This window comes from Podarcis pityusensis (assembly GCF_964106645.2).
Source record: "Podarcis pityusensis genome assembly, chromosome: Z".
NCBI classification, from domain to species: Eukaryota; Metazoa; Chordata; class Lepidosauria; order Squamata; family Lacertidae; genus Podarcis; species Podarcis pityusensis.
This window is the reverse complement of record NC_138044.1, coordinates 16674811-16701807: the sequence shown is the minus strand read 5'-3', so window position 1 is coordinate 16701807 and position 26997 is coordinate 16674811. Positions and strand designations below refer to the sequence as shown.

The window sequence follows — 26997 nt, the reverse complement described above, 5'->3', positions numbered from 1 at the left end:
AATATGTTTTAAGTGTTTTAAGTTTAAACATCTAAACTGTATATGATTCAGCACATATATGCACACCCCAGCACCATTTCAATGTCACCTATTGAACTTGGCAGTGTTACCGGGAAATTTAAAACAGGTTTGCAAATCTATTCATGGGTATTGGTCATTTTTGACCCTCAAAGAACAGCAGCAGCAAAACCAAACTTTCCTTTTGTGAAGCTTCCAAGCTTGCCAACATGCCAGTGTGGTGCAATGGTTAGAGGGTCAGAGTAAAACCTGGGAGACCCTGGTTCAAATTCCCCACTCGGCCATGAAGCTCACTGGCTGGACCTGAGCTAGTCACTGCCTCACACCTAACCTATTTCACCAGCCCCAGATAGCACGGCCAGCAGTTGGGGATGATGGGAGGTGAGCAACATATGGAGGGCCAAAGGTCTGAACTGCTACACTTTGTTGCACCCCCACTTCAGTAGTCTCTGACATATGCAGACCATAGAATAGTAGAACCATAGAACTGTAGAGCTGGAAGGGCCTCCAAGAGTGATCTAAAGGTAAAGGTACCCCTGACCGTTAGGTCCAGTCGCAGACGACTCTGGGGTTGTGTGCTCATCTCGCTCTATAGGCCAGGGGAGCTGGCGTTTGTTAGCAGACAGCTTCCGGGTCATGTGGCCAACATGACTAAGCTGCTTTTGACGAACCAGAGCAGCGCATGGAAACACCGTTTACCTTCCTGCCAGAGCGGTACCTACTTATCTACTTGCACTTGACGTGCTTTTGAACTGGTAGGTTGGCAGGAGCTGGGACCGAGCAACGGACGCTCACCCCGTTGCCGGGATTCGAACTGCTGACCTTCTGATGGGCAAGCCCTAGGCTCTGTGGTTTAGACCACAGAGCCACCCACGTCCCTGAGAGTAATCTAAAAAGGTAAAGATAAAGGGACCCCTGACCATTAGGTCCAGTCGTGACGGACTCTGGGGTTGCACACTCATCTCGCTTTATAGGCCGAGAGAGCTGGCGTTTGTCCTCAGACAGCTTCCGCGTCATGTGGCCAGCATGACTAAGCCGCTTCTGGCGAACCAGAACAGCGGATGGAAATGCCGCTTACCTTCCTGCCAGTAGACCTATTTATCTACTTGCACTTTGACGTGCTTTCGAACTGCTAGGTGGGCAGGAGAGAGTGATCTAGTCCTGTTTAAAATAAAAAAGTGTTGTGTAGCGCACCAGTCTGAGCTGTTTGTTTGTGGGATGACTAGCTTTTGAGCAAGTTGTTATTGCTGTTGTTTTTTTAATCGAAAGGACAAGCACCGTCTCTTGCTTCAGAGTCTGTGCAGAGGATGGTTTGTCTCATAGTTATGAAAAGGAGCAGATGGAGTCTGACTTTCCAGCAGTGTAAAAGGAGGGAGGAGAGTGAAACTCCTGGTGTGCAAGAAATTGTGTTTTAAACCTTCCATCTCAGAGATGCGGAAGGTTCTTCTGCTGATACATTTTCATTTGGCCTACACAGAACCTCTGCCGTCCTTTGAGGCTGGACTTTTGTGGTGATGTTTTATTTTCTGGGCACTTAAAAAGCTCAGTGTTTTGTACCTGGTGGAAAATGTGCTATTTAGGAGGGCTAGCAACATCTTGTCTTTAGGAACATTAGTGTGTTGGGTCCACCCTGTACTGTTCCGCCTAAACTGACTGGCAACAGACCTTCTCCACCCTCCTTTTCAACCTGGAACCTCCTGCATCCAAAGCAGATGCTTTGTCACTGAGCTACAGCCATTTCCCTGAAAAGCAAGATGCTAGTTCCCATAGTTTTGAATAAAGAATTAATTGAAAACAGTAATCTAGCTCAGTATCATCTAGGCTGGATCTAGACACATCTGAGAAGTGTTTCAGTTTAAAGTGTTGTAAATATAAACAGGGAAAACAGGTAGAGAAAAATGGGACTCCACATCGCCACCTGGTGGCACAATGTTATATCACATGTACAGTGCATATAAAGGGTAAAGGGACCCCTGACCATTAGGTCCAGTCGTGACCGACTCTGGGGTTGCGGCGCTCATCTCGCTTTATTGGCCGAGGGAGCCGGCGTACAGCTTCTGAGTCATGTGGCCAGCATGACTAAGCCACTTCTGGCGAACCAGAGCAGCACACGGAAACGCCGTTTACCTTCTCGCTGGAGCGGCACCTATTTATCTACTTGCACTTTGACATGCTTTCGAACTGCTAGGTTGGCAGGAGCAGGGACCGAGCAACAGGAGCTCACCCCGTCGCGGGGATTCGAACCGCCGACCTTCTGATCGGCAAGTCCAAGGCTCTGTGGTTTAACCCACAGCACCACCCGCGTCCCCATATACTGTATACTATACCGTAAATAGCTTTTTCTTTACCAGTCTATCTGAGCCCCTACCCTGACAGGCAGGGGCTCTCCAGGGTTTCAGGCAGGAGACAATCCCAGCCCTTCCCTGAAGATCCCATCTGGGATTGAACCTGGGACCTTCTGCATGCCAAGAAGGTGCTCTACCGCTAAGTTACAACCCTCTCTCATTTAAAATAATGGGCATGGAGAACTTGGCTCCATTCCTGTGGGTCTGCTCTTACTTGGATATAACCCTTGGAATTATCTGCCATGTCCACACCCATATATTTAAAGCACACCTCAGATAATCCTAGAGACTGTAATTTGTTAAAGGTGCTGGAATTGTAGTGCTTTGTGGAGTACAGCTCCCAGGATTCTCTGGGGGAAAGCCATATACTTTGAAGGCATGGTGTAGATTTGACCATGGTGGTCATGGTACTTGGAATTTACATTGCACTCATAGGTGGAGCATCTGCTTGATGCAATAAACCTCAGGCTTGGCCTGCCTATGAACTGGAATGAGGTGGTAGAGCCCTGAAGTGGTAGATCGCAAGTGAGGGAAATTATTATTATTATTATTATTATTATTATTATTATTAATTATTTATACCCCGCCCATCTGGCTGGGCCTCCCAAGCCACTCTGGGTGGCTCCCAACCGAATATTAAAAACACAATACAGCATTAAACATTAAAAACTTCCCTAAACAGGGCTGCCTTCAGATGTCTTTTAAAAGTAAGATAGTTGCTTATTTCCTTGACATCTGCTGGGAGGGCATTCCACAGGGCAGGCGCCACTACCGAGAAGGCCCTCTGCCTGGTTCTCTGTAATCTCACTTCTCGCAGTGAGGGAACCGCCAGAAGACCCTCGGTGCTGGACCTCAGTGTTCGGGCTGAACAATGGGGGTGGAGACGCTCCTTCACATATACTGGGCTGATGCCATTTAGGGCATTAAAGGTCAGCACCAACACTTTGAATTGTGCTCGGAAACGTACTAGGAGCCAATGCAGATCTCTCAGGGCTGGTGTTATATGGTCTCAGCGGCCACTCCCAGTCACCACTGTTGAATATGCCCCAGTATTGAGGTGGTGGTGGTGGGACCCCTTGCAAGATGAGACAAATATATCAGTGATGGAGGCCTGAACACAGCAGGGAGGAGGCTGAAATAGCTTTCTCCTTGCAGGGAGTCTTTGCACGCAAAGGAGCTTTAAAAACGTGTCACTCGGAAATCTTCCTAGGCAATTTCAGGTAATTATCATCAGGAATATTTTAGATTATACTGGATGTTTCCCTGTGTGTTCCCGTCTCCGCTGCTCCCCCCCCCCGAGAATAATTTGATTTACTATGTTGTTTTACTTGCGTTTAGTAAACAAAGTGAAAGGCTTTGACACTGCCAAGCTTGCCTGAATGTGGCCATTAGCGATCAGCATCCATTCATTGTTGCTGATGAACTTGGAGGATTTCCACAGAAAAATGAAGGTGCTGAAATACTTCGCACCCGACATCACTGCCTGCTGCTATGAGAAGGTAGACTCACGGACAGAAGGGGGAATGGAAGAAGTCTTACAAAAGCTCCCCCCCCCAAAAAAAGTGGAGCAGATACCAATCATCGGAGTTTCCAGTTTTATACAGTGGTATAAGAGGGACATGGGTGGCGCTGTGGGTTAAACCACAGAGCTTAGGACTTGCCAATCAGAAGGTCGGCAGTTCGAATCCCGGCAACGGGGTGAGCTCCCGTTGCTCGGTCCCTGCTCCTGCCAACCTAGCAGTTCGAAAGCACGTCAAAGTGCAAGTAGATAAATAGGTACCGCTCCGGCGGGAAGGTAAACAGCGTTTCTGTGCGCTGCTCTGGTTCGCCAGAAGCAGCTTAGTCATGCTGGCCACATGACCCAGAAGCTGTATGCTGGCTCCCTCGGCCAGTAAAGCGAGATGAGCGCCACAAGCCCAGAGTCGGCCACGACTGGACCTAATGGTCAGGGGTCCCTTTACCTTTACCTTTATAAGAACATAGGATGCTGCCTTCTACTGGTTCAGTGCTGAACTGGATGGACTGATGTTCTGTCTCTGAATAATGCAGCTTCCTATTTAATCTAGCCCTTTATTCAGAATAACGAGGACTAGTATTTTAACAAAGGCTCCTCCTCCTGAAACCCTCTCATTCTGTTTAGACAGAACATTGGTCCATCTAGCATACACTGTCTGACACACAGGCTGGCTGTGTCTCTCCAGAGACCAATGGTCCATCTGGGTCAGTATTGACTGCACCATATATCTTCAAGTTTGAAAGAGGATTAGACAAATTCATGGAGGAAAAGACTATCAATGGCTACGAGTCATGACGGCCATGCTCTGCTTCCATGGTTGGAGGCAGTAAATGTTTCTGAATACCAGTTGCCGGAAGCCCCAGGAGGGAAGATGGCTCTTGTGCTTGGGTCCTGCTTCCCATCATGGGCATCTGGGTGGCCACTGCGAGAACAGGATGCTGGAGTAGATGGAACATTGGTCTGATCCAGCAGTGCTCTTCTTATGTTATTATATTCTCAGACCCAGGTCCCACTTTTAACCCTTTTAATCCAAAACACGCATTTGTTAGTCTTTTCCTATATATTTGCATGGTGGTGGTGCTCCTGTTGCAACATGGATCAGGCCACAACTCAATAGTGGGTCCAAACCTACCAATTGAAGACCAATGGGCAAAGGTTACAGGCAGGGGGTGTTCCCAGCCCTATGTAGAGCTGCCCTCGGGGATTGAACCTGGGATCTTCTATGTGTAGATGCTCTGCTGAGCTGCATGGCCCTTCCCCACTCTGCCTCCTCCAAAGCAAGTTCAGGGTGAGACTCAACATGGTTGGCCCTGCATATTGACAAGGCCAGCTTCCTATGAAGGCTAAACTGCAGGCTGATCTGAGTTCCCATTTTGTCAATGGCACTTAGTCTTTTCAGTGGGAGCCCTGTGGCGGTCAAACTCACACCCTCTGGGAGAATGGCGCAGCTACCTCTCCTGGTTTTGAATGGGCTTGGAAGGCATTTGACACTTGCTTCATATTTTTATGTTCTTTATACATTTTTCTGTGTTCCTATGGTTTTCATGTTTGAATTGACTTACAATTGCTTCCGATTGTTCATTTTTGGTGGGTTTTGTTAGCTGCTTTGCCAAAGGAGTTTTACCTTGAAGCTGTGATATAAATACCTGGCATTATCATGGTTATTTAATTAGACATAGAACAGCAACATGTTCCCAGTAAATGTGCATAATTCCTCAAATCGTTTTTGCCTAATTCTAATTTTCTCGGCTGTGGGAGAAGGGCAGGCTCACTGGAGGGCTGAGAGACATGTTTAAGCCGCCTTTCTGGCTTCCTAGATTCCAGCAGTCATTTCCCGCCCACATCAAGACTAGAAACTTTATTTTTATTTTTAAATGAAAGCATTCTACACTCCTGTACCATTGCTACCTAGGTCAGCTGCTCTGATTATTGCTATTGTAATGGAAATGGGAATGAGGTCTTTAAAGCTCTCTAAGTATTCCTCCTTATTCTACCTGAAACAGTTTCTCAATTCTCATACAAATGACTTCAGAAAGGAAAAGGAAAGAAGAGTCTTCTTGGCTGCGGGGGCAGGGGCGGCGGGGGAGGATACCCTGTTTCGGATCTGTAAGGGTTTCTGAAGACTTTTAAAAATAAAAAAATAAGGCGTAGGTTGGAGTCAGCACCAGATATCAGAAGGGAGAGAGGCGTGTTTATAAATAGCAATTCATATCATTGCACCCACTTCATATTGTTTTAGAGATGAAACGTTCCACATTGCTAACTGGGAGGCTTTTTTAATATAAAAAAGGGGGAATCACAAATATTGTGGAACCTTGTCTTTAAGGTTTTTGTGAGAGCTCAGGCACCTGACAGTAAGAATTAAGACCCCTTGAAATGTACCCGGCAATTTCAGAATCACTTGTATAATCCCTCTGCTACCAAAAGGAAAAAGAAATGCAAACACTGCAACAATACAGTGATCCCACCACTTATGCCGGGGGTTACATTTCTGCGTATATGTGAAATCGCGTAAAGCAGGGAGGGCACTGTTTGTTAGAGTGTGGTGCTGATAATGCCAGGGTTGCAGGTTTGATCCCTGCACGGGACAGCTGCATTTTCCTGCATTGCAGGGGATTGGAGTGGAGATGGTTCTTAGGGTCCCTTCCAACTCTTGTGATTCTATGATTCACTATGATTTCTTTTAAAAAGAAAGAGAAGTCTCCCTCCTCCACCTGTTACCTGTTTTCTCAAAGTAGTTTTCACTCCCAAACAGCAGCGTAAAGGTGGCTTCCCATTGCGTTAAGAGGGTGCTGGTTAGAAGCTGGTTTTTGCGTGCTCTTTGCTCAACCCCATTACATTGCAATCAAATGGTCCACTCCAGAACACCAGTTTTATGTGGCACCAGAGAATCCCTCTTCCAGCACCGATCGATCTTAACAAAATTAATGTTCTCACTGTAATTGCATTGGCCAAATGGAATCAACTAGTGGGAGACCTTTGCTGTAGCTCAAAAGAGTTGGCCGTATTGCATCTGTCTGGGGAGCCAAGAAGTCAGGCTGTGCTCATAGGAGTGAGTCCATGTCTTGGTCGTGATGCAGCAAAAAGTTCTGAAACGGGCTTGCATACAACTGGGCTTCTCGGAGGTCATCCTGTTCTCAGAGTGGCCAAGCAGATGCCCGCCCAAATGGGGCAGGACCTGAGCCTAACACTACTATCCAGTTGTTTTTCCCACTCTCTGGTATTCAGAGGTAGCCTAACCCTGGGCACGGAGGTTATATTCCCACAAAAGACCACATGAATTGGAGCAGTGGCTCATCTTGTCCAGCACACTGTTCTCACAGTGGCCAACCAGATGCCCCAATGAGAAGCCTACAAGCTAAGGGCAGCAGTAGCACTCTTCTCACTTATGATTCCCAGCAAACTCGTATTCAGAGGCTTAATGCCTCTGAAAGTGGAGGTAGAACATCAGAAGCTGCCTTATACAGAGCCAGACCAAAGGTCCATTGAACTCAGTATTGTCTTCACTGACCGGCAGTAGCTCTCCAAGGTTTCTGATGGGCCTTCTACTTGGAGATGGGGTTTAAAAATCAGCCTCTCTTCCCTGGGGAACTCTGGGAACTGTAGCTCTGTGAGGGATATAAAGGTAAATTGGGTCCAGTCGTGGCCGACTCTGGGGTTGCGGCGTCCATCTCGCTTTATTGGCCGAGGGAGCCGGCGTACAGCTTCCGGTTCATGTGGCCAGCATGACTAAGCCACTTCTGGCGAACCAGAGCAGCATACGGAAACGCCGTTTACCTTCCCACCGGAGCTGTACCTATTTATCTACTTGCACTTTGAAGTGCTTTTGAATTGCTAGGTTGGCAGGAGCTGGGACCGAACAATGGGAGCTCACCCTGTTGCGGGGATTCGAACCACTGACCTTCTGATCAGCACGTCCTAGGCTCTGGTTTAACCCACAGCGCCACCCGCGTCCCTTGTGAGGGATATAGGGATCTGCAAAAAACACTTAGCACACCCCTTCAGCTATGGTTTGCAGGGTGCTTTGGGGAAAGCCAAGGCTGTTGGTAGGATACTGCTTTAATAATAATAATACTGTATATTACTACTTTAATAATACTGTATATTATTACTGTTATTTTGAATTATTTTATTTTGTTATGTACAACGATACAAAGAGTGAGAGATACAGAAATGAACAATGCCTTTCCTGTTTGATATCATATGGCCTGCAACTTAAGAAAGAAAATTATGCAGAGAAATGGTTATTGCAGAGAGATAAAAACAATGCCACGAGTAATAAGATAATGATGCCACAGAAGCACAGCAGAGCAGTCAGTGATAAGTCCTGGACAACATAGAATTACAGAAAAATAAAGTTGGAAAGGGCCCTGAGGGTCATCTCATCCAACATACTGCAATGCAGGAATCAAATCCAGATAAAATCATACTTGAATGAATTACCACCATTTAGCTGCATAGTCTATAGGTTTGGCATTACCTCTGGAAACTCGTAAAGAATGAGCAAGTTTTTCTGACATTGCAGTAAATAAGGTACTAAGGTCAAAAGGCCAAGTTAGTCCTCCATCACTGGGCATTGCTTTGTCAAAGAGTTTAATTTATCCGCTCTACTTTGAAATCCTGAATAGCAGATCCTAAGTAATTTATGATGCTAGAGGAAAATTTGGCAAGGGGGGGGGAGCTGCCAATGGTAGGCGATTTTTAAAATGAAAACACAGAGAGACAGTGAGAACAGAGGAGCAGCACCTTCTAGTGGTAGGAGGGAAAACAATGCAGGAGACAAACCCCCAGAGGAACGTGACAAAAAAACAAAACAAAAAACAAGGCTGCCTGGATCCATGCTTTGGCTCTGGAGCTGCAAAATCAATTCCATGCCCTCACCTCGGACACAGATTCTCAACCGGAGGAGCAAGAACAGCGGCTGCAGACCTCAGACCACACCAAAGTGGCAGTGGAAGGTACAGTGCGCATAATGATTCCTCACACGATTCCCCAGAGAAGAAAGAGATGTCTGGTGGTGGCAAGTGACTCCCTACGGAAGGGGACAGAGGCATCAGTGTGTGGAGGAATGACTCATGGTTTCACTTGTCTCTACACAAATGCACAGAGCATGGGAAGCAAGCAAGAAGAACTTGAACTCAAATACAGGATGTCAAATATGACCCATCAGGCATTACCTGAAACCTGGCGGGATGAAACTCATGACTGGAATGTAGAAACTGAGGGCTACAACTTGCTCAAAAGAAATAGATCAAACAGGAAGGGAGGAGGAGGAGCATTTTATGTAAAGGATGTGTACACTTGTGAAGAGATCCATGACCTGGACCATGGAAGGCAGACTGAATGTGGGTGCAGGAGAGGGAAACAACAGATGATGGCTTCCTAGAGCAGATTACCAAACCTTCACAAAGGAGAAATATACCGTATTTTTTGCACCATAACACTCACTTTTTTCCTCCTAGAAAGTAAGGGGAAATGTCTGTGCGTGTTATGGAGCGAATGCCTACGGATGGCGGGGGGATCTGCTGCAGTCGTGAGCAGAGGATCCATGGTTCCCCTTCCTTCCCTCCTCCGTGGCTCGCTTTGAAACAGCAAAGCGGGAGAAGAGCTGCTGAGTGGGGAGGAGAGAGGGACAGAGAGCTGGGGAGGAGGGAGAGAAGCAGAGCCTTTAAAGGAGCAAAGCGGGAGAGGAGAGGAGCCTTCTCCTCTTATACCCCTCTTCTGCATTATTAATAGCATCCTTCTCCACACACCCCACGCGTGTTCCTTGTCCCTTGAGTGCTTTTCCTTCTTTCCCCACTTAAAACGTGGTTACAAAGCACGGATCCACATGGATCCTCAGGAGTTTTGCACTGGGTCACCCCAAATTCACTATCAGATCACATAACATGTCCATGGCTACAGCTTGCACCAAAAAAATCACGCACCCACTGTTGCCTGGGGCTGCAGTGGTGCAAAAACGTGGTTACAAAGCATGGATCCACATGGATCCTCAGGATTTTTGCATTGGGCTACCCCAAACTCACCGTCAGATCACATGTCTGTGGCCACAGCATGAACCACAAAAATCATACACCCACTGTTTCGTTTAGAATATTTTTTTTCTTGTTTTCCTCCTCTAAAAACTATGTGCGTGTTATGGTCGGGCGTGTGTTATAGAGCGAAAAATACGGTAGTAGTCATGGGAGACTTCAACTGTCCTGATATCAGCCAGGACTCAGACTGCCAAGAATGTAAGGACCAACCAATTCCCTCATTGACCCGCTGACAATTTCATTTCCTGGAAGGTCAAAGAAGCAACAAGGGGGTCATCTGTATTGGACCTGGTCCTCACCAAGAGAGAGTAATTGATCAACAAAGTGGAAGTACTAGGAAGCTTGGGAGGAAGTGATCATGTCTTTCATTATGCACTGGCAAGGGTGTAATTGGACATGAACTCTGGACTTGAAGAAAGCTGATTTCCAGAAGCTTAAGGAACTACTGGGTGTAGTCCCATGGTCAGAAATATTCAAAGAGAAGGGAATCAAAGATGGATGGGAGTTGTTGTTGTTCCACATCTTTATAAATGACTTGGATGAGATTGAGGGGATGTTCATCAAATTTGCAGATGACACCACACTGGGAGGGATAGTTATTGTCACAGAAGACAGAATCAGGATTCAAGATGACCTTAACAGATTGGAAAACTGGGACCAAACTGAGGACTCAGCTAGGCTGGCAAAGAAAAAGTGATTTATATGCATTGTATGTGCAATATAACATTGTGCCACCAGATGGCGACATGGAGTCCCATTTTTCTCTACCTGTTTTCCCTGTTTAAATTTACACTGCTTAAACCTGAAATGCTTCTTTGATGTGTCTAGATCCAGCCTAACAAAATGAATTTCAATAGGGACGAGCTGCAGCAGTATAAGATGCAGGATGCCTGAATTGCCAGTAGTACAGGTGAAAGAGATCAAGGGGTCTTAGTAGACCACAAGCTTCCCATGAGTCAACAGTGTGATGTATTAGCAAAAAAAGCTAATGCCATTCTAGGCTGCATCAAGAAATCAAAGGAAGTCATAGTACTGCTCTATTCCACCTTGGTTAGACCGTAGTCCATCATACAAACCTGCCTGGGTTCTGAGATCTTCAAGGGAGGCCCTGCTCTTGGACCCAGTACCCTCCCAGGCACACATGGTGGGCACATAGGAGAAGGCACCATCCCTAGAGAACCTAAACAGGGTCCTTCCTTGCTGTCCTTCTGTTAGCAGGTGAAGACCTTTTTGTTCCAACAGGCTTTTGGGAATTAACTGGCTTTTTGGAAAGGGCCAGTTCTGTTACGTATTTATTGTAACTATCTGTATATTTTAATAGAGCTGAGAGAGAGAGAGAGATTTTATTCTAATTAGTGTTTAATTGCTTTTTAATGATTGTTTCCTATGTTTTTAGCTTTTCCTATTTTATCTGTAAGCTGCCTTGAGTACCTTTCCGGCAGGGAAAGGTGGGATGTAATAACAATAGTCATATCACCACCCTGGAGACAAACTGGAATGGATTCAAAACCAGACATATAATCTAAATTTCAATCAAGCTTTCTGCAGACAAATCAGGATGCATGTTGAATAAATAGGTTGCTGGAGGGAACCCCCAGTCTGCAAAAAAAGGGGTTTAACTTTGAGGTTAACAGTAAGTCTTTGTGCCAGAGGCGATGGACCACTCTCCATTGTTGCTCCCCTTCTGTTAGCCAGGGAGTGAAACAATGCACGCATTTCGTGTTGAGCGGCAGATTCTCCTCCCCACCTCCAGGCTGAGGAAACTCTACTCCAACATGAAATATTGATTTTCCTGGGCTGCAGCTCAACTCCCCTCGCCAATGTGGGCGAGAGGCTCCCTGCAAAAACGCCAGCCTACATTATTCATTGCTGGCATAAATGGGACCCTGCCTTCCTGGGACTGAAAACAAGGCCAGTTACTTTTACTCCTCTTGGCCCAAAGACTGAAAAAGGATGATTGGGGGGGGGGAGGCTTAGTTGCTGCCAACTTTGCACTTACTCCTATGTGTTGGATCCCAAGAAGGAATGTGTGTCTTAGGGCAGGAAATTAAGGTCATAGAATCATAAGATTGGAAGGGACCCAAAAGGTCATTTAGTACAACTTCCTGCAATGTAGAACTCACAGCTAAAGAATCCCAGATGGCCACCCATTAAAATCCTCCAAGGAAGGAGAGTCCACTGCCTCCCGAGGGAGACCATTCCACTGTTGAACAGCTCTTACTGTCAGAAAGTTCTTCCTGATCTTTAGTCAGAATCTCCTTTCTTGTAACTTGAATCCCTTGCTTTGAGTCCTGCCCTCCAGAGCAGGAGAAAACAAACTTGTTCCCTCTTCCATGTGACAGCCCTTGAGATATTTTAAGATGGCTATCATATCTCCTCTTAAGTCTCCTCTTTTCCAGGCTAAACAGACCTAGCTCCTTCAACCATTCCTCATAAGGTTTGGTTTCTAGACCCTTGATCATCTTGGTCGCCCTCCTCTGCACACATTCCAGCTTGTCAGTATCCTTAAACCTAGGTCACCCCAACTGGACACAACTATGCAGGCATGGTCTGACCAAGGAAGAAAAGGAAATAATAACTTCCCTTGATCTGGACACCAAACATATATTGAATATGCCGAGAATGACATTAGCCCCTGCCTACTCATGATATCTCCTCAGAAGGTCAGCGGTTCAAATCCCCGCGACGGGGTGAGCTCCCGTTGCTCGGTCCCTGCTCCTGGCAACCTAGCAGTTCGAAAGCACGTCCAAGTGCAAGTAGATAAATAGGTACCACTCTGGCGGGAAGGTAAACGGTGTTTCCGTGTGCTGCTCTGGTTCGTCAGAAGCGGCTTAGTCATGCTGGCCACATGACCTGGAAGCTGTACAGCGGCTCCCTCGGCCAATAAAGCGGGATGAGCGCCGCAACCCCAGAGTCGGTCACAACTGGACCTAATGGTCAGGGGTCCCTTTACCTTTACCTTTACTCATAATATGGAGTGGGAAATTTTCCAATTCAAAATCTGTAAACCACCCATTGCTGCCCCCACCCCCGGATGCTATACAGTCAGTGTATTGCAGCTAACTCAGTTCTACTCAGAGAAAACCCATTGCAATTCATGGATCTAAGTGAGTCATGCCCTTCAATTTCAGTGGGTCTGCCTTGGGGTGTTTTGGTTCCATTTTGCTTACAGTGGTGCCTCGCAAGACGAAATTAATTCGTTCTGCGAGTTTTTTCGTCTTGAGAAGCACGGTTTTAACGGTATTAACGTTTTAACGTTTTAAGAAAAAGGAAACAAACTCGCAAGACGTTTTCGTCTTGCGAAGCAAGCCCATAGGGAAATTCGTCTTGCGAAGCAACTCAAAAAACGAAAAACTATTTCGTCTTGCGAGTTTTCGTCTTGCGAGGCATTCGTCTTGCGAGGTACCACTGTATTACACTTCCCTGATTTTGAGCTGAAAGTGCTGAAACATACTTTCTCCCCCCCCCCCACAGCACCCACCAAGAAAAAAATACCCACTTTTGTTTGGGAGGCTTTTCCTGCATTGTTTGCTTTCCCCGCCCCGCCCCCCGGTCAACTTTACAATGCAATGCTTGAGTTGTTGTTGCTGCTGCAGTTGAGAGGGCTTTGTAGGACTTGCTGAAAATACTCTCTCTCCATAAGCAAATCCTAGCCTGGAATGTGCTGAGCCTGTGTGTACCCATTTACTATTTTAAAAAATGGTTTGGGCGTCGATATGTCATTCTGAAAAGCATGCATGGGGAACCTGGTGCCCCACAGATGTTTCTAGAATCTCATGATAGGTTTAGGGAAAGACCCATTGCCTGAAACCCTGAAGAACAGCTGCCAATCATTGTGGACAATATTGAGCTAAATGGAGTAAGTGTTCCAATTCAGTGGAAGGCAGCTTCCATTGTCCCTGTCTGCATTTACCGTATTTCCCATTATTCCTATAAAAAGGAACATATTGCTTTGCTACCCAAATCTATCAGGCTACAGACAATTAGCGTATGTAGCCTGAAGACTGTGGCTGAGTCATAATTTGAGTCAGACCTGCTTCTGCTAGGATTTGTACAACTGCTGGAAACGTGGCCAGTTTTGCAGCAAGAGCCACACACACAAAAATATACTGGTAAAGTCTGTATGTTGCCAGAGTTTTAAAATAAAACTGGGAAGACCCATAGTTCAGTGACAGAGCATCTGCTTTGCATGCAGAAGGTCCCAAGTTCGATACCCAGCAGCATCTCCAAGAGGGACTGGGAAGACAGATCCCCTGCCTGAAACCCTAGAGGGCTGCTGCCAGCCAGTGTAGACAGTACTGAGCTAGATGGACCAATGGTCTGACTCTGGATAAGGCAGCTTCTTATGCTCTTATTTAAAACCAGTCATTTCTTCAGAACATTGAGGACTGGAATCTTACTTAACTTTTTAAGGGCTACAGCTCAGTGGCAGAGCACATGTTTTGCATGCAGAAGGTCCCAGGTTCCTCTCCATGTAGGGCTGACAATGGAAAACCTGAAGCACAGCTGCTGGTCAGTGTAGGCAATACTGAACTAGATGGACCAGTAGTCTGGTTTGATATAAGGAAGCTTCCTATGTTCCTGAAATATGGAAGGCAAGGTAGGAACAGTTGCTGCTGTCTAAGTAATACCCTGAGACCTCCCACCATTTACGATCTGTGGCTTTTCAAAAGCCTTCTGTGGTTCCATTCTAACGAGGCATCATGAAGCTAAGCGATGAGCTCTGCTGGAGCTCTCAAGAAAGAACTGGCAATGTGCCCTACAATATTTTTGCCTCTCCATCCTCTCAGCAAAGCAACTAGCAGGCTGTATTCTTGTGCAAATATTTGGCACGTAGGTTGCAGCCTAGAATTTCTGTTGCACCCATCATGCAGAATTCTGAGTTGTGGTTCTAGACTGCACCACTTCCTAGAAGGGTGGACTTTAGACTAATAGAATCAAAGAGTTGGAACAGACCTTGGGGGTCATCTAGTCCAACCCCCTGCAATGCAGGAATATAGTATGCAGCTGTCCCATATGGGGATGGCGTTTTCAGCACCACGCTAACCAACTGAGCTATCCATGCTTTTTTTAAAAAGGAAAAGAAGCAGCATTCTGTGACGCACAATGTTCAATGCCTTTAAAGGCACACTAACCCCTACACCATACTAGCTCTGATACATTAGTCCCGTCCCACCCCCAATACCATTTTGGGCAAATTAAAACCTTTCAGTTTTTGTCTCCCTCACCCCCCACTGCAGTTCACAGAGGAGAAGTTTGGCCAGGCCGAGAAGACAGAGTTGGATGCCCACTTTGAAAACCTCCTGGCCCGAGCAGACTGCACCAAGAACTGGACAGAGAAAATCTTACGTCAAACTGAAGTCCTCTTGCAGCCAAACCCTAGTAAGCACCTCTTTAGGTTTTGGAGAAATTGATCCATTGGGTGTCATGGGTGGGGGCCCCCTTGGCTCTGTCAGGATCTGGCATGGTTTGGCAGCCCCAGATGTAAGGAGGAAGAAGGAGCACACGATGTGGGGCCTGGAAGGCTGGCATCTAGGGATGGAGAGAGGTCCTCTCCTTGTAATCATTGTTGTCGAAGAGGAGGAAGCAGATCTGCCACCTCTCTCCACCACCCTGTGCAGAGCCCCTTTCATATTTGCCGCTAGCCCCAAATGTTGTTTTGTTTTGCTTAAAGCATTTCTTAACCACACCTCATTAAAGAGCTTGCAAGGCAGCAGGCAAAAGCGCGCGCACACACACACAAAAATGAATCCGTGCAGCATGTAAAAGCCATTTCAAGTAACACAGAACCATAATGGACGACCGCAAGCCCAAGATTTAAAAACATAAAAAGCTTAAGTACTGTATTGTGGTTTTGTTTTTTGTTTCGTAAAGTAAAAACAACAAGAAATCATCCAAATTGGCTAAACAAATAGCAGGGTCTCCAACCCGCTTCCAAAAAGCTTGTAAAGTCTACAAGCCAGCCTTTCGGGGGTGGGGGGTATTCCAAAGTTGGACACTGTCATAGAGGCACTTTTGTACAGTCATACCTCGTGTTGCGTTCGCTTCATGTTGTGTCTTTTCGAGTTACGTCCCGCAGCAACCTGGAAGTACCGGAATGGGTTACTTCCGGGTTTCGCCACTTGCGCATGCGCAGAAGATCATACTTTGCACATGCACAAAAGCACCAAATCATGCCGCGCGCCTACGCAGATGCAGCACTTCGAGTTGCGGGCATTTCACGTTATGGACGGGCCTTCGGAACAGACCCCGGTCCGTAACACGAGCTACCACTGTACAATTAAAGAATTAATCTAAAAACGTTGGCCATCCCTGCTGAAGTGCCTGCGTCACTGGCTCTGCAGGCTTTTTTTTTTTTTAATGATATTTATTGAGAATTTAAAATTACAGAGAGAGAAAGGAAAAAACAAGAAAAAAGAAAAGGAAAAAAGGTATACAAAAAAGAGATTAAACAATATAAGTCAATAAAAACAAAAGTAAAAAAAAACAAAAAAACCACATCAATACATCAGAATCAAAAAAACAAAAATAAACAAAAAATTCAAAAGCAAATCCAATATTCCCAAATCCTTATCTTTCATTAACTTGTTTCATCGACCTCCCCACACCTCCCTTTTTTGTATTCTAGTTATTAATTATCTCAGCAAATCCTTTCCATCTTTCACAATATTCTGTCATTAAATTACCTTAATCTATTTTAACCTTATCTTACCATAAAAAACCCTAAAGCTTAAAACTTAAATCTTATTTATACCTAATTCTTTTTAACAAAACATATTTATACATAATTCTTTTTAACTTTTCTACTAAAGCCAAATAGTTTCATTCCAACATTTTTCTAATACTCATTAATTTTACAATGATTTTCTAAATGAATTTTTAAAACTTTCTTCCAATCTTCATCCGTCGTATCTTCTTCCTGGTCTCGGGTTTTGTCAGTCCTTTCTGTTCCATCCATCTAGTCCATCAACCTGGTGACCTTCTATCCGAGGCTCTTAAGTCTTTTCCATGTCCCTTCTGCAGGTCTTCTTCATGTTTATACCTGCACTTTACTTTATCTTCTGCTGATCTTATTCTTAATTTCCTTCCTTTCTCTCGGGGAGACTCCAACTTGACAATATATTTATCCCTTCTCGACAAGTCAGCCCATTCTCCATAGTCGACACTGAAATCCAAAAGATATTTAAAGGCATGTTTCAAAGTCCCTCCAAGATTAAGGGCCCCCACAACTCCGAACTCCCCCTGGCCCAAAGCCAGATCCGAAAAGTCAGAACATCCCTGCATAGGGGGATCTGTCCAACTTCCCGTCTCTAGACCAAACAGTACTCCATCTCTCCAAATCTGACTTTCTCCAGGTTCAGTCGTCAAAGACAGCAACTTATGTTCCTGCAAGGCCGCAGCTCTCTCCATTTCTGGTACTTGAGGTTCAGCAACTACCTCCTCCTTTATCTTCTTCGCCACTTGCTCTGTCAAAGCACATTCCTGGATTGATTCCTGAGTGGTTTCTATATAAGTATTCACTGTTTGTCCAAGATTTCCAACTGCAACAGTCATCAAATCCATCTTCTCATGTAGCTGTTCCAGTAAAGCACTTGCCTTGCAAAAAGCAAGCACTAAAGCTTCTTCTGGGCACATTCTTATTCAAGGTCGGTGTCTAGTTCCCACGATCTTTTATCTCTACAGCTGTAGAATTCCCCAGATCGACTCCAGCAACAGTTTCACAAGCTCCCTCTAGAGGAAACAATTTCTATTTCTATCCGTCTTTTTAAAAGCAGATCTAGCGACAAAGTTCCTTTCGTTTTCCAGATATTTTGTTCCTTTTAAGTGCAAAATTGAACATTAGAATCAATATGTTTCTCTTTTTTAACTATCTGTCAAAAACGTTTTGTCCACAGTCAATGAACTTCCCCAAAGTGTCTATCTCTGACACCCCGCTCCCAGGATCAAGACGGTGGAAATTTATCTTTCTTTACTCTCTCTTCTGCAGGTTTAAACAGTCTAAAAAGATTCCCCCCTCATCTCCTGCTTCCAAGGGGGGTTTAGTGATTTTAACTGATGGAAATTTAGTCCTTTACAAACGACTTTCCAGACTCTAGCTTGCAATGTCTTTGCTTCAATCTATTTACAAAAGCGGAAGGCGGATTTCCTGTTTAGACCTTCCCGCTTCGGTGCCAAATTAAAAAGTTTCTTAATCCAATTTTCCGTTCTACTCACGGGCAGTTGTTTAAAATCCAATTGTCCACAGGAAAAAGTCAGCGCTCTCCGGCAACAGCAATGCGGCTTCACTCCGTGAAAAAAGCAGTCGATTCAAAGCACCATGCCATTCACCCCATGTCGCTCCGGATCCCCGAAACTGGGTTTCCCCGCGAGTAGGGGAGGCGCAAAAGGTGCCAGCCGAATCCCACGTCCACAGGCTTCTCCCGCCTGTGGTTTTTAATGGGTCTCCGCCTCGCCGCGGCGGTCCAGACCCTAGTTCTCACGAAGCGGATTCCTCCTGGTCAGAGGAAATCCGCCATTGCCAGAGGCGCTAACCCGGAAGTCCCCTGGCTCTGCAGGCTTGACTTCTCCCCAGAGAGACAATATATTTTCCCAAAATGCTTTCAGGACCTAACACAATCTCTTTTTTCCCACCCACCAGGTGCCAGAGTTGAAGAGTTCCTTTATGAGAAGTTGGACCGAAAGGTGCCCTCTCGGGTCACCAACGGGGAGCTCCTGGCTCAGTATATGATTGAGGCAGCCAATGACTTTGGCCCTAATTCCCCTTATGGTGAGTTTTGTGGACGTAGCACATAGCTTTTTGGAGAAGATAAGGGTTGGTGAGTCTCTCATCAAGCCTTACCGCCATTGTATCTTCAGGGATGTGCAGAGGACTTGCATGTGGAGGTTGGTGGTTGCTGTGAAAAAATGGTTGGCTAAACAAGCCATACTAAGTCTTTGGACTGCCACTACTTCCTGCCCATAAAGCAGATGAGGCAACGCTATTGTTGGTAGCCTCTAACTCTCCAGCAGGCCCCAGCCAAAATGGCCAGAAGTCAGGCACAATGGGAGTGGCAAACTCTCCAAATGTGGGTGGCCTTTTCCTGGTCATCCTGCGACAGAGAAGGCAAGTTTGGGGTCCCCTACATCCCTTTTGCTCATCTGAAGAGTTCTGCTTCCACAAAAATCAATAAACGTTCTTTTGCCGCAGCCAGAACCTCCTAAAATTTGTACTCTCGGACAATCAGGCACGAATTTGCCTGTTCTCTCTGCTCTGGTGCTCCTCAATTTGATTATGTTGGGTTCTTGCAAAATCCATTACGGCCCCGAGGCTCAAGTTAATGATCTCGGTCTCCTGTAATTGCATGGTGATCACACCCACACCCAAACACCGGAGACTCCACGCAACTCCCTTTAGCCCATCCAAATGAAAATGGCTGCAGTCTGGGAGTGGTGCAATATTGCTTGGGGATGTAACCTCATTCTTCGGCCTGTAATCACTGCTCCCCCTTCACATTATTGCAACTCAGCCAAAATCAGTCTAACTGAAATAACTATTCAGTCTCCTCCTGACTAACCCTTGCCTTAGTTTCCTGCCTTCCTGTTACTCTCCCCACCCTCGCTAAAGCAGGGGGGTGACTCCCTGCCTGACTCCTGCCCTTTTCTTTTTTAAGAAATATATTATTGATGTAAATCAAACGAATCAATACAATAAAAACAAACAGAAGTGCAAAAAAGCAGTGCACTATACTGTATCTGGGAGTGACAAAACATTAGGTTGGTAAAATACTTAAGACCATCAGGAAAGCCCAATTTCACGTTGTACTGTGGAGATGGAATCCTGGGCATCCTCATTTCTTGTTTATGAGATATAATCGCATCAAACAGCATAGGATTTTTTTCAGGATCCTCCAAGCCTTTATGCACATAATTTATGAGTGTGTCCCCCCCCCCCCGAGCAAGTATAAAACTCTGCATTTTTTTAAATTACAAACTGAAAGTCTCAAGTTCTGCAAGGTTTTTCCATATGGGGACCATTGAGCTTCTGGTAGCTGCCAGTTTCCATGTCAAGAGTTCCTGAGAGTTGAAACCTTTCAGTTTATCAACCCATAGATTTAGTTAACAAAGCTGTGGTGAAGTTGGAATGGGATGTTTGAGTATTTTGGTCATTTCTTGGCAAGCCATTGTCCAGAATTGGAATACAGTGGTACCTCGCAAGACGAAAAACTCGCAAGACGAAAGAGTTTTTCGTTTTTTGAGTTGCTTCGCAAGACGAATTTCCCTATGGGCTTGCTTCGCAAGACGAAAAACGAAAACGTCTTGCAAGTTTGTTTCCTTTTCAATGCATTCCTATGGGAAACCGTGCTTCGCAAGATGAAAAATTCGCAAGACGAGAAAACTCGCAGAACGAATTAATTTCATCTTGCAAGGCACCACTGTACTTGTGGGCAGCCTCACCATAGATGGAGAAAGGTTCCTTTCCTCCCACAATCCCTCCAACAGCTATGAGGAGATTGTGACATAGAGGCAATTTGCGCTGGTATGTAGCGCCACCCGCATAGGATTTTTATGGAATACTCTCACATGAGCTCAGGCAGACCTGTATGGTTTGGGTTATTACAGCACGGGTGGCGCCTAGGGCTTGCTGATCAGAAGGCCGGCAGTTTGAATCCCCGCGATGGGGTGAGCTCCCGTTGCTCAGTTCCTGCTCCTGCCAACCTAGCAGTTCAAAAGCACATCTTCCATATACGTTTAAAGCTGGTATAAATATCTACTAATTCTGCACATGTACCTGACACCAAACCTTTTTTTGCCCTTTTGACCTTGAGCTAATAAAAGTGCCCTGAACCACCATTGTCACCTCTCGCCTGCGGAGAGGTGGAGCTGGCCTGACACAGGTGAAGATGTTTGCCCAGGTCAGCTGCCTGAAGTCCCTTTGCTGTGTCTTCTCTCTCGCAGGGAAGACCCTCATCAAAGTTGGTGAAACAGAGCGGCGCTTGGGTGGAGCAGAGAGGGACTTCATCCACTCTGCCTCCATCAACTTCCTCAGCCCTCTGCGCAATTTCCTGGAGGGTGACTGGAGAACTATTTCGGTAAGTGGCTGGGGCTCAGAGCACCTGTTTTGCATGGAGAAGGTCCCAGGTTCAGCCCTCAATGGCACCTCCAGGTAGGGCTGAGGAATATCCCCTGCCTGGCACCCTGGAGAGCCGCTGCCAATCTGGGTGAACAATACTGAGCTAGGTGGACCAATGGTCTTGTTCCGTATAAGGCAGTCTCCTGTGTTCCTGTTTAATTCAGTCCGTTCTTCAGAACTCTGAGGACTAGAATCTTTATGCTTAGGCAAAGGGCTGTAGCTTCTCACTTAGGGGAAGGGCTGCCTAAATCCTGGAAAGCCCCTGCAAATCAGTGAAGGCAATATTAAGCTAGGTCCTGACTCAGTAGAAGACAGCTTCCTATGAGAAGGCCAGTTTTGTGGCAGTGAGAGAGAGGAGTTGACTTCTGAGACATTTTCAAAGAGATGAGAGGGGGTTAATTAATGTCTAGGAGGAATTAAATAAATGCTCCGATATTTTCCGACCAAGAAATAAGTTGTGTTAGACCGGCATCTGTGCCATGGGTGGTAGTGAGTCCACCGGTGGAAATCAATGGACCTAACTTAGTCATGTTCATTCATTTCATGGGCTCTGCTCTGGGTAAAACTTGGCCAAATACCACCTCAGTCGGTTCAAAGCACATGCATGCCCCCCCCCAAAGAATCCTGGGAATTGTAGTTTAAGAGCACTGGGAATTGTAGCTCTCTAGGGGGAAGCTGTTTTAATTCCTGCTTGGTTTTATAGCTTTTAATTGGTTTTCTTTTTTCTTTCATCTTTGCAAACCACTTAGAGACTATTGCAGTTGGGTCACTTTAAAAGAGGATTGGATGCGTTAATGGGAGACAGATAAGGCTATCAGTGGCTACTTGTCACAAAGACTATTATGCTCTGCCTCCGGGACCAGAGGCAATAACACTTTAACACAGCAGTTTCTGCTAACCACAGGAGGGGAGAGGGCTCTTGAGGGCTTCCTATTGGGGCACCTGGTCAACCACTGTGAGAACAGAAGGCTGGACTAGATGGCTCTCCTTTAGCCTGATCCTGCAGCCAGGCTCTTTGAATGTTCTTATGTAGCTATGCAGTAAGAAAAATGAGCCTTTTTCAGATACTGAAGTATACATTTCCTAAAAAACCGGAGGCTTTCCTTCTGGGAATGGTCGGTGAGGAGATTAGGAAAGAAGATCAAACCATGTTCCAGTATGCAATGGCAGCAGCCAGGATATTGTTGGCACAAAATTGGAAATCATCTAAGATCCCAACTATTAGTGAATGGCAAAACAAGCTATTTGAGTACTCAGAGCTAGCAATAATGACACAGAAGATCAGGCACCAGAGTAACAAAAACTTTATTAATGATTGGAAGAAATTTATACTATACATGGAAAGAAATTTGGAAAATATTAAAATAACAGTAGGTGAATTATAGAATCTGCGAAGTAATCATAAAGGTTGAAAGAAGGAAATGCAAGAAAGGTAATAAGGTGATACAGCTCAAATCGTGGTGGAGGGAAGTTAGAACGATGATATGTTAATCAGTACTTTTGGAGAAATGTATTTACGATGATGTTTTACTGTTTAACTTTGTTTATTTTTTCTTTTATTTTTTCTTCTGTGGTATGTTTGTGATTTTAAAATAGTGCATATTGGAAATAAAATTTATCTAAAAAAAAAAAGAAAAAGAAAAAAAGAAAAATGAGCCTTTTTCCTTTTGCAATCTTGACTCTTCTCCCCACCCTTCCCTTCTTCCTTCCCAGAAGGAGAGACGGATCCTGCAAAACCGCCGTCTAGACCTGGATGCGTGCAAAGCAAGGCTGAAGAAAGCAAAGGCTGCAGAGGCCAAAGCAGCGGTAATGCTCCTCTCCTCTCCTCCCCACTTACTTCCTTGTTGACAATCCTCTCGTGTGTTTTATCCCCCCTCTTTCTCACCCACATAGTCTTTTTACTCATGCCTGCATGTGACAGATTCCAACATGTGCTCTGCTACTCCACCCCCCTCTGGTGGGCCTGAATCTCTTCTGAACTGCATGCAATGCATCATCTCGGGAGGGGAGGAAGGGTTAGGATGTCTGAACTCTCCTCTCTCCTTCCCTGACCCCCACCACATACCTGCAAGCCGGAGTGAGTAATAGAAAAGTTTTCAGCAGGTTGACACAGAAGGTGCCTGTTGAATCTCCAGTGGCAGAGAGTTCCACAGGACTGGGTCAATGACATTAAAGGCTCAGTTTCTCATTATGGTCAGAAGAACCTCACCAACTAAAGTGGTCCCTGAGGCACCCTGGACATGAGTGGTTCAGGGCTCTTTGTACATTAATACAAGGGCCTTGAACATGGCTCATTAGTGAGAGGCCAGCCACTTTTTAACTCAACCAATTACCCCTGCCCTATCTAATGTGTCTGCATTTGGCACTTGCTGTGGGATTCTGCATCTAAAGTCATATGCGCCTAGGTGGTCCTTCAGAAAGCCCAGTCCTCTAAGTGGGAGGTGATAGGATCTAGGTTGCAGCACCAAGTGTGGGCTTGAGTGTGAATTAGAGTAGCTGAACTCTTACTTTCCTCCAAGAGGAGGCAGATTCCTGCAGAACAGCTGGAATGAAGTTGTTGGGGGACGAGGTGTTTGTACCTCATCTCCACACCCTGCATTAAAAATGGGCAAGTCTGCCATTTTTTGGTACATAAAACAGGCCAGGCACGCAATGGAGAGATTGAATGTCACAGTCAGACCCTTAACTGATCACTGTCATTGTCGAAAAGGCTTGACCCCAGTTTTGGGCTGAGCAGTGGTTGTTCGTAGGACTTAAACTCTTGACACCTTTAATGCATCTTGAGTTTTATGTTACATATTAGCTGACGGGGGGAAAGGGTAGAGCTGGGATCCAGTGTCACAAGGAGGCTGTGCTCAGTTCTTCCAGCCCCTACTGGTTGTAGGAAAGAAGCTGTTCGCCGTGGTACCAATAGCCAATTCCCTCCTGCAAGAGTCAGAAGCTAGAGGGGAGGGGAGATTTTAACCAGGGCTGTGTGTTGCACAGAGGAAAACCTTCAACCAATGTAGGTGGGGACCTGTGGCCCTCCTGGTGGGCTGAACTCCAAATACTGTCAGCGCCCAACCAGCATAGCCAGTAGTCAGGGATGATGGGAGTTGTAGTCCAACAATATTGGGCGGCAGGGGCACAGTTGTTTTAACAAAAAGCAAAACCGACCCAGACATCTATAAATGCAATAATGCATTTAACGTGATGTTGCTTCTTTATTCCACCTTACCCATTCTGTTCCGACCAAACTTCAGATATCCGACTGGCTGATTCCACATAGGTTGTCAAGAACTATTAGCTTACTAGGTTGCCAAATACACAAGTTGGCCCTAGTGCTTCTGGTTCTTAGGGTTGCCTGCTTACTAAAAACCATGATGACAATAATAATAATAAAAAACTCGCCCAGTTTCCTATTTATACCACACACACACACACACACACACACACACACCTCTGGCTCTCCAGATGTTGGGACTTCTGACTCCCACCAGGTTAGCCAGCATGGCGAATACTCAGGAACAGTGGGAGTTGTAGTACAACAATGTCTGGAGGGCTAAGGTTTCCCTCTCCCCCCTCCCTGCAAACTGAGTGCCTGTTACAGGGTGAGGCCACATTCTAGCCAACCTCTCTGATAACAGCACATTTTGTCAAAAGTCTCGTCCTGTTTTTTCTAGGGCTTAAAAATAATAATTGCAGGGGATTGGGAGGTTTACACTGAAACTGTACTGAGTGTGGCGCGTAATAAAGTAGTTGCAGCTACCACCTGAACAGGGAAAACGATTGTGTGAACTTGCCTTTTTTGCTAGAACTGAAAAGTGTTTGGTTTGAAGCACCAGCTTCTCTTGTGTTCCGACCCCACACCACCCTCTCTCTGGGGCTTGCCTGCCATTATCCCTCCCCTATATCCCTCCTTGGTCCCCAGCCTTTCAATAGGAGGAGCCTGAAAGAAACACACCTCCATCCCACATTCTCTTAAATCCAGTCGCCCAAAACTAAGGGAGGGTGAATCTGACCATTTCAGCTGGAAGGAGTGAATCTTTCAATAGGGGTGCTGTCAATTTCTGCTTATCTCTGGTTCCTGATATTTCCGGTCTTAAATCCAGTTCTCCACTTTTCCACATCAATATGATAATATATATATTTTAAAGTCTTCGTGAAAATTCAGCAGCATTAAATTTTCATGCAAATTTCTCATACACACACACACACACACACACACACACATATATAACTTTTGCATATTTCCTCCTCTTATAACGCCACCTTTTTATGCTGCATTTCACTAATACATGCATTTATCTGTACACACTTGACCTCAGTAAATGGTTTTTTGTACACGTTACTAGGCTGGAGAACTGAATTGCAAAATTTGGATCATTATTGAAGGCTGGGTGTGTTTCAGTTTCCACACTGTTTTGGAAAGTGCAGATTTGGTAACATTCTCCTTAAAATGTGAACTGAATCGCCCTTCTCTCCATCTGTATCCACAGCCCACCATCTCTCCCCACTGCAGAATTGCAAACCTTCTCCCTTTCTCTGACTTCCTTATCCTCTCATAGAGCTGATTTTGCCATCCAAAGCAAATTTCTTTCCTGTTCTCCTGAGTTGACTCTTTCCCTGTCTGTTAGTTTCTTTCCCCTCCTAACTTCTGAATCTCTTGCCTTTTGTGTTGCTGATGTTTTTGTCCACTAACCTCTCTGTTCTGTCTTTTTTTTTATTCTGTGATTTTGCTCAGTGTGAGGGAGATGTGAGTATTATATTGTGTTTATGGTGCTGTGACGTTTTGACCTGAAATGCTTCTTATTGTCCCACTTCCATCCAGAAATCTTTTTTTTTTTTTAAAGAGAGTCCTCTTTGCCCAGCGGGGACTCGCCCTGGAGAATGCACTTGAAATGTGTGTGTGTGTGTGTGTGTGTGTGAGAGAGAGAGAGAGAGAGAGAGAGGGAGAGGGAGTGCCTGTGTATGTGTATGTGTGAGAGAGAGACCTGCCTGTGGCAGAAACAGCTGACTGGCTGATTTCATCCACAGAGCCTACAATCATTTCTGTTTTCCAAAGCCTTTTTGTAAGTGTTTGCTCAAGAGGCAGAGTTTTGGGGTGGGGAGAGGAGAATGGCAGTCAGGGTGGTGTGTGTACCTGTTGCGATACAGTTTTGTTTTGTTTTAAGCTGCAAAATTTGACTTTCAAATTAAAGTTAAGTTTCTAGTCCTTAATGGGTGCAAAGATACTTTGGGGGGGGATGCATTTTTCCTGGGTTGAGATTTCTGTTTCAGTACCTTCCCACTTTGCTCGCTTTGCACAAATTAGGCATCATGCATGTTTGCATAATCTGGGCAGATCACAGAACTTCAGTGCAGAATTCCGATACATGTATTATTATTATTATTATTATTATTATTATTATTATTTATTAAAAAGCCAGAGTACACACAGCCCTGGTGTGGTTAAAGAATGTGTGGATTGTGTGTATGATTTATCATGGGAACTACAAGATTATGGTTCTCCAGCTATAAATAATGGGCTGGATAATGGAGGATCAGGGCTCAGACTTTCTCGAGAAGGGTATGAGCTTTTTGGAAAATTCCTGCAGTGCTGCGCTGTCTGACTGCATTTTGAGCTACCAAACTCAGCCTTTTTCTCCCTAATCCAGGTGTGGGGAACCTTGGCCCTCCAGATGTTACTGAACTACAATTCCCATCATCCCAGGCCATTGGCCATGCTTGCTGAGGCTAATGGGAACTGTAGTTCCACAACACTTGGGGGGACACAGGTTCCAGACCCCTGCCCTAATCCTTGCAGCACAGTATTAAGGGGGATACATTCTCAGGCTTCCCACACTGCCTCTTGATCACTGCTTGCATATGGTGGCTATTGGCACGCAAAGAGGCTTGCCTCTTCCACAGCTCCTATTTTGCTGGCATGAAGCGGCTTGCCTCTTCTGCAGTTTCCTTTTTTTGTTTGTTTTGCCAGAATGGTCATTGTGGGTA

At 45.5% G+C, this 26997-nt stretch overlaps 1 protein-coding gene across 4 annotated transcripts in view; it reads left to right on the top strand.

Moving 5' to 3' along the window:
- SH3GLB2 (SH3 domain containing GRB2 like, endophilin B2) overlaps positions 1-26997 on the top strand; it is a 54876-nt gene that overhangs the window by 5150 nt on the left and 22729 nt on the right. For all 4 annotated transcript variants that reach the window (XM_080989901.1, XM_080989900.1, XM_080989898.1 and 1 more), the window contains exons 2-5: positions 15155-15296; positions 18553-18681; positions 20850-20983; positions 22738-22830. In XM_080989901.1, the coding sequence (XP_080846027.1) occupies positions 15155-15296; positions 18553-18681; positions 20850-20983; positions 22738-22830 (498 nt within the window). The remainder of the gene's footprint in view (positions 1-15154; positions 15297-18552; positions 18682-20849; positions 20984-22737; positions 22831-26997) is intronic.